Genomic DNA, 16,693 nt, shown 5'->3' on the forward strand with positions numbered 1-16,693 from the left:
GGCGTACCCAGATCCTCAAAATTCTGCTCTCAGCTCCACCTCTCTTCCCATTTTATTTTGTCTGTGAATGTTGAGACGTGCGACACTGCCAAGATAGCGGTTATTCGAGCAGCCCGCTAGGCTTCAAGTCAAAACCTCAGAATCCTGTAGGTGACGTCGGGTTTGTCCATATTTTTTCAGTCATTGCTCAAGACCCTAAAATTAGTGTTTAATGACCCACCATGGGGCACTGACCCTACAAGGTGGGAGTTAAGGACCCGAGCTGTTGTTTGGTGTTTTAATTTCCCTGAGCTGTCAGGGATATACGTGTGATCAAACAATAGATAAAAAACTACATTTTTTCCCCAAGAGTTTTCATTTAAATCTTTCTGGAGACGCTTCTGCAGCAAATGAGTGCAAAAGAAGCCGAATTCCAAAGCAAAACTTCAAAAAAACAGTCCTGTGTAATTTACAGAATTGTTTTGTCATGTTTCGTTTAAAGAAAATTGCCCACAGTTCTTCTGCCTATTGTTTTTGTGCCTTGAGGAGAAAAAAGCTCATGAAAGAATCCCACACTGCAAAACAGGAAACGTTCCACGGACCCCCAGCAAGGACTGGAAAACCTAACTCTAGCTCCAGTTTGCCTTTCTAAAATCTATCTACCCCCCCCCCCCCCCCCCCCCCCCACACACACACACACACACACAAACAACACAAACCAAATTAAGCTAAAAGCCGGGTCATGGTGGCTATTATTACAAAGTGTTGACAGGTTCGGTCACTATCATTGGAACCATTCCTTTCATGATGAGACCAGGACAGGACACTGGGGACGGCTGGGGATGAGACACATTAAAAACAGTCTGTCTGCATCACTTTGAAGGACCGTGCAACAGGTCTGGGAAGAACTTCACCGTCTGTGTCTGTAGACCGTCGGCTAAACAGAGATGTGCTGGGAAAAAACACCCATGACTGGCTGCTGTAAAATTCATTCATCTCTTTGTGTGTGTGTGTGTGTGTGTGTGTGTGTGTGTGTGTGTGTGTGTGTGTGTGTGTGTGTGTGTGTGTGTGCGCGTGCATGCGTGTGTGTGTGTGTGTGTGTGTGTGTGTGTGTGTGTGTGTGTGTGTGTGTGTGTGTGTGTGTGTGTGTGTGTGAGAGAGAGAGAGAGAGGGAGGGTTTCAGGGGATGGGGAGGGGGCTGTTATGTTTGTCAGGCAGCAGTCCTGCTCATCTCGCTCCACAACTTAAGTTAAATCAGAGGTTTCAGAGGTAGTCACCGGATCACTGCAGTGGGCTCTCTTATCTCTCCATCTGTCCTCATCTGAGAGCATCATCCGCCTCCTGGTTCCACGCGGCAGGTAAGAGCTCACATCACTCCCAGAGCTTACGTGTTCCACTCACTTTTCATTTTCTTTGTGCAAAAACTTGCAAATATTTGTGTTTTTCTAAGAGCCAGATTTATCCATCAAGGCCTGTCATGGATGTATAAGTTAGTCACATGACTACACTGCTTTATTTAACACAGATCAACAAAGAAAACTTGATCCAATTCTGAATTTTGAACCAGAATCCTAAATGTAAAAGATTTACATCTTTTAAAAAATGATGAAAAATCATGAAACGGGATAAGGAGAGCAGATTCACGCCCTCTCCCTCTGATGTTTCTATATTTAAAACAGAAATCAGTTCTAAAGTGTGGCAGCGAGACAATCTTCCAGCATAAGTGGGTGATAAAAGTGTTGGAGTTGAACACAGCAGTATAGGAAACGTCTCCAGAGGCTGAAGTTTGACTCTTTAGGTCACGTGTACAGCAATAAACAAACAGCTTCTGGAGCCAATCGTGCTCATGAAGTCCATCACATGTGCTAATCCTTAAGTAACATGTGCAACTCTTTAGAAAGTTGAGACAGAACAAGAGAGCTGCAGATGAAATGCAGTCATGTAGTTCAAAAGCTGCCAGTGGCAATATATTTACTCTCCTGAGAGGAGTGAAGCAGCGCAGGATGTTGAAAGCCTCCATTGTTGCAGAACTTCCTGTTGACCAAACCGGCCTGAAATGACAACAAAACGAGGGAATGATCAGGAGGCTGGAAGTCGGTGCAGTGAGGTGAACCTCGCTTCGTAATGGGCCCGCATAAATCATTAACTCCATCAGCAGAACGCTTTAGTGGCCTTCCCTTTGCCAGATGGAGGTGCTCCAGACAGAGGCGGTTTTACCATTAGGCATAGGTAGGCGGCCGCCTGGGGCCCCCTTGTTTTGGGGGGCCCCCTAGCCCTGACGCCGGCATCCCTCTGTTAATGCCACAATATTCTTATTACCAACCTGTGGCCGCAGACGGGATTGGACATGCGCAATTCTCATTACCATAATTCCTGAACCGTTCAAGATATCATTAAAATTCTAAAAGTGCTGAAAAGATTAAAAATGGGGCTTTTCGTGCATATACAATGCATTACGGTAGCCACTGGGATTCCCTGTCTTGAGCGCAACGAATCACAACACAGATTCAGAGACGTGCTGTTTGTCATCCAAAATGCTCCGTTTTATAACTTTTGAACGGCTGATCAGATTCAAAAATTTCCAACGGTTCCTTCAAGTGCATAAGAGCAGCTTTCCAACGATCTATAGCATGAAGCAATCAGAGTTAGGGAAAATATCGCTAGGAGGGGAAATCCTGCTATACAGCCTGATTGAAACGGAGCGCAGCGCCGCGGTGAAAGCGGATAACGGAATGGGGAAGCTAATTAGCATAAAAAGCCAGCATGAAATTATCGAAATGCCTCAAAGAAAATCAACACGATCTATTAGGTGTCCCAGAAGGCTTATATTTGAAGACAGTGACCATGAAGAAGGACAGATCTCCGGTGAACCAGGGTATGAACGTTTGTTCAGTCTTTGTATTTTATTTTTTTATTTGAACAACCCTCAACTATTTGCTAATTGTAAGATTCAGCTTCATTCCAACATTATTTATCTTTTTACAATAAATAATTATTTTTCTAAAACAAGTTTTTGGTATAGCAGTGCACTTGTGCAAGAGAAACACCCCATGGCAGTATGAGGTGTGCAGGACTCTGCCTGCAGCTGGAGAGAAGCTGCTTCAAGGACCACCACATCAAATAAAAACGTCTGAAAGTTTACAAAAATAAATGGTCTTAAAAACAGCTAAAAAAGATACAAAGGTTCAAACTTTTCTCTAAGAATAGATGCATTACAGTTCAAAGTTTAAATTGTTTGCCCAGTAATTTAGAAGTTCCTGTTCAGTAATAACTGTAAAAAAATCAAATCTGTTTGTTGCTTTTTTCACTTTTAAGCTGATTTTTTAAAGGCTTTGATAGAAATAAATTCTAAATACAAACCATACACTGAAAGCTGAGGTTGTTCTGAAAAAAGGAGAGAGTTACACACACTTTGCACTTTTATTACAATCTTACAGCATAATATAAAAAAAATACCAGGCAGCCCTGTTATAATTATGGTCATAAGAGGGTTATTAAGACGGCGATGCACAAACTGGAAGTGGTTGGGAGTCATTCCACTCCAATCCAGTTGGTGGCAGTAATGCACCAAATTGTTGTTTGCTAAGTGCCATAAGACCACAAATAATAAGAAGAAGAGAGGCAGGGGCGTTCGTAACAAACTCAAAGCGATAGTCAAAACATTAAGCATGAAATTAAGATGTCCTAGTGGCTCAAATAAGAGAAAGAAACAGCATGCTTCATAAAAGCTTTTATTTTCACTTCTGAAAGTGACGTCATTTTTTATGTAAACATCAAAAGGAAGCAGAAAGGAAAGACAATGGAAAATGTTTCAAGGGAGGAATGAATGAATGAATGAATGAATGATCAATTTATTCAGTCAGTCATCTTAAGATAATGTACAATAACATGTCATAAAAATAGATACAAATACCATTTCTCACTAACATATGCTTTCATTTGTATATATGTATTGTATATAGGAAAACATGGACCAAAATGGAAAATAGAAAAAAAAATAACTAAGGCAAAAGCACAGGAGCACTGACAGGAAGAAGAAAGCAGAGCAAATATTGAAGGCACTCAAAGGGAGAGAAATACAGGAAAAAAGAGAAGGACTAATAAAAAGTGAAAATAACTCATGTCAGAAGAGGCGAGAGTTTCGCAAATCCAGTTAAAGTTAAGACTGTTGAAAATTTTGTGTAAGGGGCCCCATGTCTGTATTTGCCTTGGGCCCCCAAATTGCTAAATCCGCCCCTGGCTCCAGATCTGGGAGCATGATCGGAGTGCTTAGTTGGTGCAACTTTCCCCATTTCTCTTAAAGTTTTAAAGATTCCCATGATCTAATGCATGAAGAAGGGACACTTTAACAGCCCTAAAATGGGATTAGACATGGAATGCTGCAACTGTTGTGTCCGTCAGGGAACATTAAACTTCCTCTGAATGCGTATTTATCATCGTTCCTTGTGAGCAGCTTTTCTGTTTGCAATACACACGGATTCTCTTGAAGCTCTTTGTCTTGTCTGAGGATGCAGCTTGTGAAGGAGATGTTTACCTTCCTGTTCGGGGTCACCATGGGTTTATGGCTCCCACTCAGTAATGTGCCATCTCACTATAGCTCACTGGACGCAAGCAACACCTAATAACCTGCATGCTTCCTCCCGGAGCCACTTTACCTTTTTCATAGGACTCAGGCAGACATATGCACATCCGCACTATCAGCGTGGAAAAATACAGCCGTACAACTGTCCCAGCAACACATATGGTCGAATTTTTTCCTTTTATTCCCATTTATGGGCATCAAAACCAAAGGGATTTCCTTCATCTGATGTAAAATAATACATTCTGGTGCTTTAAGCTGCTCCTGTTTTTTTTTTTTTTTTTTTTTTGAGTAGTCTGAATGGAGTAAATGTGAGTGGCATCTGATCTAGTGCCCTTTTCCACAAAGTTGAAGTCTATGCAGGAAACCTGTTGCCCTTGGCACCCTCCGTAATCCTCTACGTCTGCAGCCGATACCGTTTGTTGCTTTAGCGTCCGCAGAACTCGCCCGGTGAAGGTGGAAAACGAAGAGATCCTTGAAACTACAGATAAAAATGTTCCACGTCAGAGCTCAGACTCTTTTAGCGCCAACCAAAAGGGCAGCAGGAAGGCACCCGGTGGAAGGGTTTTCAGTTTTGCAATCTGTTTTAAATAAAAAACATTCAAATCGTTATTATGCACTGAGATGCTTTCTGAGTTAGCAAGGAGGAATCTGCACGCTGGAAGAAAAATCATACAGTTGGACTGCCATCTGGTGGCAAAAACATGGCAAAGAACAATGTTTTGGCTTTTCTGCATCCCTGCTTATACTTGTTTTATTTTCTCAAATCAACCCATTTGAATTCGTATGAGATATTTGCATATTTTAAGTTTTAAAGTTCTAAATTTTGCCCAAAACGTGCTCAATTTCATGGGTTGGAGAACCCTAACCCTAACCCTAACACATAATTAGTAACAGAAGTCATCCTTTCAACTAAATTGTCCCTTCAGTTCCACTAATGAAAACCACAAAGCTATTATATTAAAAATAAAGACAATTAGCAAAATGGGACGATTTGCTTTTTACAACCATGTAACAACCTGCTCATAAAATGCAACCAAAAAAGAAAAAACGAAGCCCTGGGGCCAATTTTTTTTGCCGCATGCAGGTTTGGTTTTCTCACGGAGCGAAGTTTCCAGCGAGCTGAATCCCTGCTGTCCTGTTTGTTTAGGTGTGTGCTGATTAGCCGTTCCCATGTTGGGCACGATGTAGCTCCACACACCCAGGGTTTCTATCCTGACATGTCTTTTTTTTACAGTGACTGGAGCCTGAATCGCTCTCCTCCCTGCTTCCTCTGCTTTTAACGGCATTGCTACCCGAGATGGCGCTTCTGCACTCAGGCTCGATTGACATGAGGTGTAAACGATCTTCTGGGCCCTGTCACTCTGCCCGGACGGACAGAACGTTTCACAAACACCCAACGTTCATTAGCCAAGGGACGATTTAGAGGAAGCAGACGGTCTGAATAATGGTCTTTCAATAAGGCATTTTTGGAATAATGGATAACGTGCAACATCTGTTTCTCGTGGCTTGTTCATTTACAGAAATAACATAAAGCTTCAGGATGGCTTTAATGCGCAGGTCTTTAATGAGCTGGTGTTGGGTGAGCACTTTCATGGCTGCTCGTGTGGATTAGCGTTTATGGGCCATGCCAGCAGTAATGACGACTCCTCTTCCCAGACTGACTGTGACATGTTTCTGTTGTGTTTCTTTTATAGGACTCGCTGAGGCCCTCGCCCAAGGCCCATATCAGTCGCCACAGACGCGCTCCGCTTACTGGGTCCCCCTCCCTTCCCCAGCTTAAAAGTCTCAGGATTAGACACTAAAAAGGGGTAGGGGGAAATGTCGAACCTAACAGCGGGAGCGACAGAAGGGATAAACCTGACATGTGGCATGTCTGGAAGCCACGAGTTCATCTTCACCCTGGTACCCATCGTGTACGGCTGCAACTTTGTCATTGGCATCGTTGGGAACAGCATGGTGGTGGCGGTCATCTACTGCTACATGAAGCTCAAAACAGTGGCCAATGTTTTTGTCTTCAACCTCGCCGTGTCTGACCTCACCTTCCTCATCACCCTACCCATGTGGGCGACCTTCACCGCCACAGGGTATCGCTGGCCCTTTGGAGGGTTCCTGTGCAAGACCAGTGCAGGACTTGCCACCTTCAACCTTTATACCAGCATATTTTTCCTCACAGCTCTCAGCATTGACCGTTATCTGGCCATTGTGCACCCTGTGCACTCACGGAGGTTTCGTACAGTTGTGTACGCTCGGATCACTTGTGTGATGATTTGGCTGTTTGCTTTTGGGCTCAGTCTTCCTTCAGCCCTGACAAGGGATGTGATAAACATCAAAGACTCTAAGACCACCGTGTGTGCCATCCTGCACCCGTCAGCAGAAAATGCAGAGATGTTGAAAAAGCTCCTTCTGGCAATCAGCTTCTTGAAGAGCCTGCTGGGCTTCCTGGTGCCCTTTGCCATAATCATCACCTGCTATTGCCTCATTGGGCGGACGCTACTGCGGGCGAAACACATCCAGAAAACTTCGCATTCCCGGGAAGACGAGGTGCTGCGCATGCTCGCGGCGGCAGTGCTGGCCTTCTTCCTGTGCTGGGTGCCCCATCAGGTGTTCCACTTCCTGCAGCTGCTCACCCAGCTAAACCCGGGAAAGCACTGCGCCATCTTGGAGATCATCGACACCGCCATGCCCTTCACCATTTGCATTGCCTACTTTAACAGCTGCGTCAACCCCATGGTGTACGGCTTTGTGGGACGCAACTTTCGCAAAAACTTACTGCGCCTACTGCGCTGTTCCCCGAGGGGAGGAGCAAGGCCTCACCCGAGCATCAGCTCTAAGATGAGCGCGCTCTCTTTTCGGGCCTCTGAAGTACTCAACCTCACGGTGAAAAACAGTTCCACATATGATGTTAAATGACCAAAACGTGGTCAGAAGGCTTGACATGGGGATTATTCGTGTATTTAAGACCTCAACAAGCACCGAAACATTCAGACTGACTAATCCATGGGCCACGCCAGAATGTCAGAATCACTTCATTAGGAAAAAAAACGCCTTATCTGCTGGAAAAGACTACAAATCATTAAAAATGTGTTATTCCATCACATATAAAATGTTCTGCTGGATTTTGTCCCCATATTAAATGAATCTATTGTTCAGTTTTGTGCCTTTTGTTGGTCTTCCATTGGTTGGAATGGTGACCAAGTGCAGTAATCCACCTATGTTTTATTCTGTCATTAGCTGTACAGGGAAAAAATAAAAAAAATGTAGCTAATTATCATGTAAATATACCAAAATAAATAACGCCTGTATGAAAATGTTGTGAAAATGTTTATAAATGTAGTGAAATGTCTATACGTCACACCAACTGGTGATATTTGATGTTTTTGTGGTATTTAAACATGTTTTTTTACTGTCTAAGTGTTGTGAATATATAAAAAATGTAATAAAACTTTAAGCATCAGCCCTAAAATGTATATTTTTATCCTTATCAGTCGTTACTCACCTGAAACTTCTAGAAATGACATTAGATAATGTTTCTATTTTGAGTAATCTTGGTTAAAGTTTCCATGAGCTTCAATGAATCATTGACTATTCGTGCGTCTCCTGCTCCTCCACGTGGCACCAAAAAATGAAAAAAGTGTGAGTTTTTCAAGGGTGGATATGTGACATGGAGCTGCGTCGTGGATTAGGATTGGTGGATGGGCGTCAGGCTGAAGTTTATAAGCGATGTCCTCAGAATAGAGCGGCTTCACCACCAACATGAAGCTACTGTTGATATTTGGATTTGTGGCTCTGGCTCTGGCTGACGTCAGCCGCTTTGTGGGGTAAATGTGTTTATGTTTTACTACTGAAATCTTCCTGAGGATTAGGTGTATGTTTATGGAAGTATCAGAAGCTGGTGTGTTAATTATGACTACTTTTTTTAAAACTGAGAGTTAAGTGATTGGGGTAATATATCAAAAGTCTCATTTATTTATTTTTTGCTTCTAGAAAAACAAATTTTCTTGTAAATATTTGTGATTTTGATCCCTAGCTTTAAACATTTTAGTGAAGTTGTTTTTATTCCTTTTTTGTGTAGTTTTACCTAATTTTCATACAAAATATTCTTTTTTTTCCATTTTTAAGCCATTTCATGCAGACTTTTGATATAAAAAAAGGCATTAAAACTCAAGGGATGAGCCTCTTGCATCTACTCTGAGTTTTTAACAAATAACCAGTTTTTATTTGCATCTTTATACGAAGGAACGCCGGAAAAGATGAAAACACATTTTTATTTTGTTTATTCACCTACATGGGAAAATGACAAAGATGGCTAAGCAGTTGAGTCAACGTTAGAAACAAGATGAGGGATTATTTATTAGTGAGGATTATTTAGATCATATTTTTAATATTGATACATAAATATTAACAATGAACCTCTGAAACATTATTGGATGACATTGTTGCAAGGTGGGTTTCATCTCAAGTATGAGGAATGTCTGCTCACAGAGATAACACGTTATTTCTTTGTTGACTGTAGAAGTTCAGTCACGCACATGTTTGGAGGTATTTGAGAGTCACACATTTACTTTTTCTATATTTGTTTATTTCAATTTGATTTGCTCATAGTCGTAGAGACAAAACAGGATTTTATTTTTTTTTTACATGTTTTAACTTCATTTTCCTCATATTTTTGTTTGTTTTTTGTTTTACAGAGACAAAGTCTTCAGACTGAAGCCACGGTTGGACAAACATGTGACTCTCATTAAGGAGCTGGAGAAGAACATTAATGTAATACACACTGACTGTACATCTGCTATCATTACATTGGTTTGTGAACGTGTGTGTGTGTGTGTGTGTGTGTGTGTGTGTGTGTGTGTGTGTGTGTGTGTGTGTGTGTGTGTGTGTGTGTGTGTGTGTGTGTGTGTGTGTGTGTGTGTGTACGAGTGAATGACTGGTTGTTTTGTAAAGCACCTTGGGGGGTTGTAGAACTCTAGAGGACACTATATCATATACAGGCCAGTTGTCATTTACCATAACTAGTTGGTTAGCATTGAAAATTAGAACATTTAAACTTGGTTTTGAGATTTAAATGAATAAAGTTTTGAATTGTAGACACTTATTGCCTCCTAGGAAAACAAAAACTTCTTTTAGGTGTTCATACTGGAATGGTTTTTAAGTTGCTGGACTTTGGTGCCACCTGCAGGTTGATATGTGGAGTCCAGGGAGCTCTGAACAAGTCACTATTGACATTGATGTGGACATCCGCGTGCCAGCTATGTACCTTGACATTGTGTTCACCATGTTAGATCAGAGCGACATGGAGCATGAGTAAGTCACCAGACAGATGTGCAAAAAACAGGAGACATTACTCAAGACTTTATGACCATCAAGAAAAAATATTTCAAAGCTTTTTGATTATTTCGATGAATTTCTCTTTAGGATTCTGATTGAGGACGTTCAGGCTGCCGTTGATGGTCAGGCTGACAGCGGAGGGTCTCCTAGAGCCCACAGTTACACCAAGTACAACACCTGGAGCGACGTGAGACTGGAAAAACAACACAAATACCAACTTTCCTGATTATTTTGCATATTAATGCAGTCTTTTTCTTAAATTTCAGGTCCAGAACTGGATTAACTCCATTTCCTCCGCCAACCCTAGTCTAGTCAGCAAGCTGGTGATTGGAAACACATTCGAGGCACGCCCCATGACTGTCCTCAAGGTATTACATGAAGATATCAACATCAGTCCTACTTGTTCAGGAACTGTAGTTTATTGAGTAAATCTGCTCTACAGCTCGGTAAGGCCTCCAGCTCCACCAAGCCTGCTATCTTCATGGACTGTGGTATCCATGCCAGAGAGTGGATCTCTCCTGCTTTCTGCCAGTGGTTTGTCAAGGAGGTAGGACGGACAAGTAAATCTGAAATAAAGCACTACATTTAAGAGTTTTCTTGCAGAGGTGTGGACTCGAGTCATTATTTTAATGACTTCTGACTTGACTTGATAAAATCTATAAAGACTTATGACTTGACTCGGACTTGAACGCCAATGACTTGCGACTTGAATCGACTTGCATCTGTTGACTTGATGATGACTTGAGCATATTTGATATTTTTGCATAAAAGTGGCACAACACGGACAAATATCATGAATCATTCTCGGTTCTGGGTTTGATGTTGTTCTGCTAAATGCAGCAGCATCAGTTTCAGCTGCACTTTCTGCTTGTTTAAGCAAATAAATGAAGCTTTAAGAAGCTTTATTTCTGGAATTTATTTATTATCATTGTCATTACATTGAAGTTGGACAGATGACTTGATTATGACTTTAAAATTCAAAGTTAAGGACTTGGACTTCACTTGGACATCCACATCATTGACTTTGGACTCGACTTGGACTTGGTTGTCTTTGACTTGGACTTGACTCGAGACTTGACTGGAAAGACTTGTGACTTACTTGTGACTTGCAAAGCAGCGACTTTGTCACACCTCTGTCAGAAACAGAAGAGAGAAGAGAAAAAAATGTGTGTTTGGTGTATTTAAAACAGAATTATACTAGTCACTGTGAACAAAGATGTTTTTTTCACCTACTGTGTGTTTCTCAATAAGTTGGGGTGCTTGGGAAAGACTTGTGACTTACTTGTGACTTGCAAAGCAGTGACTTGGTCACACCTCTGGTTTCTTGTAAATGTATTCATTGTTTTAACAATATTTTTCAGGCTCTGTCCACTTATGGCAGTGATTCTCAGATGACCAGCCTGCTCGATGAGATGGACGTCTTTGTTCTGCCCGTCTTTAACATCGATGGCTACGTGTACACCCATACAAACGTACGTCACAGCCAATTCAAGTCCAAATTCACTATATTGCATAAACTATTCTATCAAGATTATGTTAAATATTTTTATTTGCTTTTGAATAATTTGGGAACTATAGAACAGAATGTGGAGGAAGACTCGTTCCAAAAAATCTGGATCCAGTTGCATCGGAGCCGATCCCAACAGGAACTTTGATGCTGGCTGGTGCAGTAAGTAGAAAAATTAAGAAAGAGTAAGGGGAGAACCAGATGAAATAAAAAAATAAACTCTAAATCAGTTCAGCAGATGCTGAATTATGTAGGAACATCATTAAAAACTTAGCTACTTAAACTTGTGAGCCACTGCAGAATAATACCTACAAAGTAAACGTTGTTCGAGATTTTAAAACCGCATTTACCTTGTCGTTGTTAAGAATGCAACTTGTGGTTTCCAATGTTGCATTCCAAAAAGCCTGTGCCGTCTCCAACCTGCTTTGTAAATTAATGATGTTAAAGCTGTAATAGAGAAACGGTTGGTTCTAAGAAAAGCTGCTGTAAAGCATCATAAGCATACACACCACCTTACTTTTATTTGTGCCGACCCACTTTGACTTTACCAATATATAAACATTGGTCATGGCTAACCACAGAGCTATGCTAGCCCAAGCCCAAGGGGGTCAGGTTTTTCCTTCGTGGGGGGTTTATTTGCTCGCCGCTCAAGGCTACCAGGGCGTCAGATTCAGATAACAAGAATTTGTTTGGGTCAGGCTGAGATAATTTTCCTGTCAGCCTTCAGTCTTTAAACTGGTCATTCCAGTCCTTCAGTGAAGCCAATTTTGGGTTTTTAAACCTGTCCTTACCGTCCGATGACTCTCTCCGAGATGACATCCATTTTGCGCACTAATACCGGTATCACAGCTAGAACATTGTCCAGCTTTCGATTCACCTCGAGTAACGTCCCAGTCTGAGAAGTCTCCACACGGACGGTGCTTTCCGTGGGTGCGGGTCGCCCTCCAATCGCTCCCGTCTTCCCAAATTTCCAGAAAACCAGATATTCTCCCACTCCAATCAGAAGAAATCCAGTGATCAACAGGCCGAATATCCACACATCTTCGATATCCTCAACGGACAGCTGGCTGAGGCATATGATCTTCCACTCCTTCCAGGAATCCAATATATACCCCACCGGGTGTGTCCCCTGTGGACATGTGGGAGGCCCTGCTCCGTTCTCATTGTAGAAAAAATCTTATCGATCGCATCGAATGACCAGTTTATCAAATCCATGGTTAAAAATAGAGTTTTTCAGAAGAAATGCAGAGAAGCGCTCTGTGGGCAGACAGGACAACGAACCTTAGGAAAAAAAGATAAGGGAGTGGAAGAGAGAAGCGTCTGTACTCCTCGAGTGCCTTGAAGAGAAAAAAAATTAAAAAGCACATTTGTAGTCCTGGACTTATTTTCACACAAAACCTAAATTAGAGTTTCCCCCTGTTTAAAAATAAGCGAGATCTTGGTATCAAAATGTGTCTTCAAAATTCACGGACATCATATGTGAAATCCATGGCACAAAACAAGTGGGATTAGAAAACAGCATTTTTAGTCCCGTTAACTTGCATTCATTTTTTCTGTTCTTCCGGGGACCCATGGTCCAGAAGTAAGTGGGCGTGACTTAGGTTCCCTATACAGCCATTTGGGTAAAATGGCCAATCAGACTGCAAATCATTTGCTTTTCATGTCCTGGCCGGGTGGGCGTGGAAAACCAGTCTTTCCATTTTCAGGCTTCTTATGGGGTTGTATTGGGCCATTTATCAGGGCTCCTGGGCCTTTTTGAGCCCCAACAAAGTTTCATACGCCATATAAATAAAGCAGTTTTAGAACATCGTTAGTTTCAGGCACCTTTCTTAGCTAGAACTGTAGAGGTATGAAATCACTTTGGATTGGATCGGGCCCCCACTAAAAGAATGCTGAAGGTCTAGGACTGGAAACATCTATGGTAATCACAGATGGTGCATTCACATTCATACCTCCACCCTACCCAAATGCATCTTTATTTTTATATTTGTCCTCTGTCTCTGCGCCTGTCCACTCCACATTCATGTCACAAGTTCAATAAAATGAACTATTCAACAGGAGGAGTACTTAGAACTGCTCCTGATTCAGAGTTTAGTGTTAATCTGCTTTGATATAGTGAAACATTCTGATCCACCATTCTACATGTTTAAGGTGTCGCTAAAGGACAGGGGAAAACAATCAAATTCATAATCTTCAGCTGGATTTGAACACTTGGAAAGCTTTCCGAATTCCAGGCAACAGGTCAAAAGAATCCATGAAACGGGCAAGAGTGCAAAAACAGGAAAGAAAAGAAAAATGAAATTAAACCAAACTTTTTTTAACGCAGTGAAAGTTTAATAGGAATTAAAAAAGGATATGAATGAGACAATCAGAAACAGACAAAAGAAGAACAAAATTTAATTGACAAAAATCGGAACTGTTTTAATCTTTTTGAAGCACGTTTTTCAAACTTCACTGAAAACTCTGAAAAAGCTGGTAAAAGACAGCTATCCAAGGACGTCCGGATGTCTCAGTCATTTTCCTGATGCATGATGACCCTCTCATTCTAAATAGGTTCACTAATTTGTCACTGCAGCTCTTGGAGCCTCCAGTAACCCCTGCAGCGACACCTTCTGTGGCTACAATCCTGAGTCGGAGATTGAGGTGAAGAATGTGGCGGACTTCATCCGTAGGAACAAGTCCATCATCAAGGCCTACCTCACCATACACTCGTACTCTCAGCTGCTGCTGTTCCCCTACTCCTACAAGTACGGGCTGGCTGCAGATCACACTGAGCTGGTGAGTCGAGAACGTATCAAACAACACGCCTGGATCTACACAGGAAATAACTGTATATTTGGGTGCTTTCCAAGTAATGCAACACATGGAATATCAGTAAATCTAATGTTTTTCAATGATTTGAGTGCACTAGACTAGAAACCAACTCTTATCTACAGGCCACATTAAACCATAGACTCCCTTCTCACAGATCTCCCCCTCACAGCTTTCTTTCCTCCCACTGGGGTGTCCGAGGCCTGCACAGTTAACGCACCCCCCCACTCCAGTTCTCTCACACTAACCGAGGCAGATCACACATCTCTGCCTCTTCTATTGCTCGCCTGGGATTTAGGGCTCTCTGCCGACACTTTACTGAACAAAAGAACCGCAGGGATCCATCGTAGCTCCTATGTGACCTTAGAAAAATCATTTCCTGCTCATGCATTGCTCTGGGGGTTTCATTTCCTCTTGCAACTCTTCCCTAAAGCTTTTATTTTATTGCAATAATGGAGGAAAATGTTTTATTAGAACAAGTGCAAATGGTGGTGGTCTAGTCTCAACTGCAATTATGTTTTGGAACATGTTACAAGCTGTAAACTCACAAACCAACATAGAAATGTCAAAATAACGAACTAAAAGAACTAGTGTTCTTTGATGGTATGCACATCACCCTGACCGTTTCATACCACAGTTAGAAACTAAGAACGTACAAATAATTGAGTTTTAGCTGTTTTGGCCAAAACTTGAAAATAATATTATACATAATATTTTGCAAACTGTTAGACCTCGTTGAATGAGTTACCATTGACTTTCAGTTAAATTTAAACAAAAAAAAACTGCAGAACTGACTGAGTTGGGGCCATTTTTGTGTTGGTTAACATAAATCCTCATCAATGGGTTGACTCCAAAAGTGAATCTGTTGTTGCTATGCGTCCGATGACTACTATGTAAGAGTCTCATTAAAATCCATGATGTAGTTTGTGAGGAATTTCGCTAACAGGCAGACAGGGTTTCCTCCAACAGTCATCCACATAGAAAAATGGGTCTGGCCCAGTTCTGGCCCACACCATTCCCACTGAGCCCAGATACCTCAATGAAGGACAGGCCAAGATCTAATTTTCCAAAAGTGGTGCACACATGGGCTTGATGCTGCCATAGTCAGGCCATGTTTGGCATGCCATCGTCTGGTTGACATACAACAAGCCAGTTTGATCTGGCCCAGACCTGTTTTCCATCCGGGCAATCACAAAGATGTAAGCAAGGGTCTTGGGCTATATGTAGCTCACGGAGTGTTGGGAATGACCCTCAAATAGCACTTGGGAGTATGTGTTGGGGATGCCACTTAACCACTATGACACCAACGTTAACTCAATCTCTGTAAAACTGACTATGTAGTGGTCGCCTTTGTGTTGGCTAAGGTTCATTGGCATTGGAGACAATCTTGACTTGGGTTGACCAAAACCGTAATGTATGAATGGCTATTTGAATGCATTTGATTGCAGCTGGACCAATGGTACATTGACATTAAGTTGATACATATGAGATATTGACAATGGAACAAAACGCATACAAATAAAAAATTCAGGCAATGCCAAAAGAAGAGTTCAAGGGTCCAAAAATCTTTCAGGAGAAATTCAAACAGAAACTTTAAACCTATTTATTTTTCTTTATTGAAGATGACAGTTGCTCAAGGAGCTGCTTCCGCTCTGCAGAGTTTGTATGGAACCCGCTACACCAGTGGACCTGGTGCCACAACTATCTGTGAGTGCATCAAAGAATACCCTATGGCCTATTCTCTAGTATTGTACATTTCACAATATCATCTTTATAGAAGTAGGACCCTCCAGAGACAACAAAAACCCCATCATTTATGGATGGAGCTCTCAATAATACCCTCTCTGCTCATCTGCCTCCAGATCCTGCTGCAGGAGGCTCCGATGACTGGGCCTATGACCTGGGAGTGAAATACTCCTACACCTTCGAGTTGCGTGACACCGGTCGTTATGGCTTCCTGCTGCCTGAGTCTCAGATCAAGCCCACATGCGAGGAGACCATGCTGGCCGTCAAGCACATCGCCGCCTACGTGCAGAAGAACCTCTATTAAAAAGCAGCCAGGACCCCTGCCAACGCAGCTTCTCTGAACCAGCACCACCCCCTCCTGCAGCCCCTTCCTAACCCTCTTAGCCATCTTCTGTTCATAACCATGGATACAGGCGCCACCCGCCATGTTTTCTCACTATGTTTGACAGCATGTCAGGATGAGTGCAAACAATAAAATCAATGATCCATCCCCATAGGCTGAATCAATTAGTTGTGTGTGTGTGTGTGTGTGTGTGTGTGTGTGTGTGTGTGTGTGTGTGTGTGTGTGTGTGTGTGTGTTACGATACACATAAAAGAAAATGCTACTGTAAATAATCGTTAAAATGTTAGAAAGGAGCTGGTTTGGGGGGATTTTAAAGAAAATATATCTGCATTCATCCAGTTTAAACCATGACAGTCCCTTTTGTACAAATGGCAACATGTCAATGGGGAAGGTCTGG

The 16,693-nt window shown here is 42.0% G+C and overlaps 2 protein-coding genes across 2 annotated transcripts; both read left to right on the top strand.

Moving 5' to 3' along the window:
* The first annotated feature begins 1,208 nt into the window (after positions 1-1,208).
* Positions 1,209-7,613, top strand: LOC107382808 (type-1 angiotensin II receptor A). Its single transcript, XM_015955118.3, has 2 exons — positions 1,209-1,337; positions 6,256-7,613. The coding sequence occupies exon 2, from the start codon at positions 6,380-6,382 to the stop codon at positions 7,469-7,471; it is 1,092 nt and encodes a 363-aa protein (XP_015810604.1). The 5' UTR covers positions 1,209-1,337; positions 6,256-6,379; the 3' UTR covers positions 7,472-7,613.
* Positions 7,614-8,232: 619 nt separating this feature from the next.
* Positions 8,233-16,447, top strand: cpb1 (carboxypeptidase B1 (tissue)). The gene is made up of 11 exons (XM_015955109.3): positions 8,233-8,379; positions 9,250-9,325; positions 9,741-9,865; positions 9,977-10,076; positions 10,156-10,257; positions 10,332-10,436; positions 11,251-11,361; positions 11,468-11,558; positions 13,972-14,174; positions 15,830-15,914; positions 16,070-16,447. Exons 1-11 carry the CDS (start codon positions 8,315-8,317, stop codon positions 16,255-16,257), a joined length of 1,251 nt encoding a protein of 416 aa, XP_015810595.1. The 5' UTR covers positions 8,233-8,314; the 3' UTR covers positions 16,258-16,447.
* The last annotated feature ends 246 nt before the right edge of the window (positions 16,448-16,693 follow it).

The sequence above is a fragment of the Nothobranchius furzeri genome, chromosome 7 (genome assembly GCF_043380555.1).
Source record: "Nothobranchius furzeri strain GRZ-AD chromosome 7, NfurGRZ-RIMD1, whole genome shotgun sequence".
Classification (NCBI taxonomy): Eukaryota; Metazoa; Chordata; class Actinopteri; order Cyprinodontiformes; family Nothobranchiidae; genus Nothobranchius; species Nothobranchius furzeri.

Coding starts and splice junctions, on each gene's coding strand:
- LOC107382808 (XM_015955118.3), top strand. CDS start 6,380: ATGTCGAACCTAACAGCGGGAGCGACAGAAGGGATAAACCTGACATGT.
- cpb1 (XM_015955109.3), top strand. CDS start 8,315: ATGAAGCTACTGTTGATATTTGGATTTGTGGCTCTGGCTCTGGCTGAC. Junction 9,866..9,976: donor CAGAGCGACATGGAGCATGA/GTAAGTCACCAG, acceptor ATTTCTCTTTAG/GATTCTGATTGAGGACGTTC. Junction 10,258..10,331: donor GCCCCATGACTGTCCTCAAG/GTATTACATGAA, acceptor TCTGCTCTACAG/CTCGGTAAGGCCTCCAGCTC.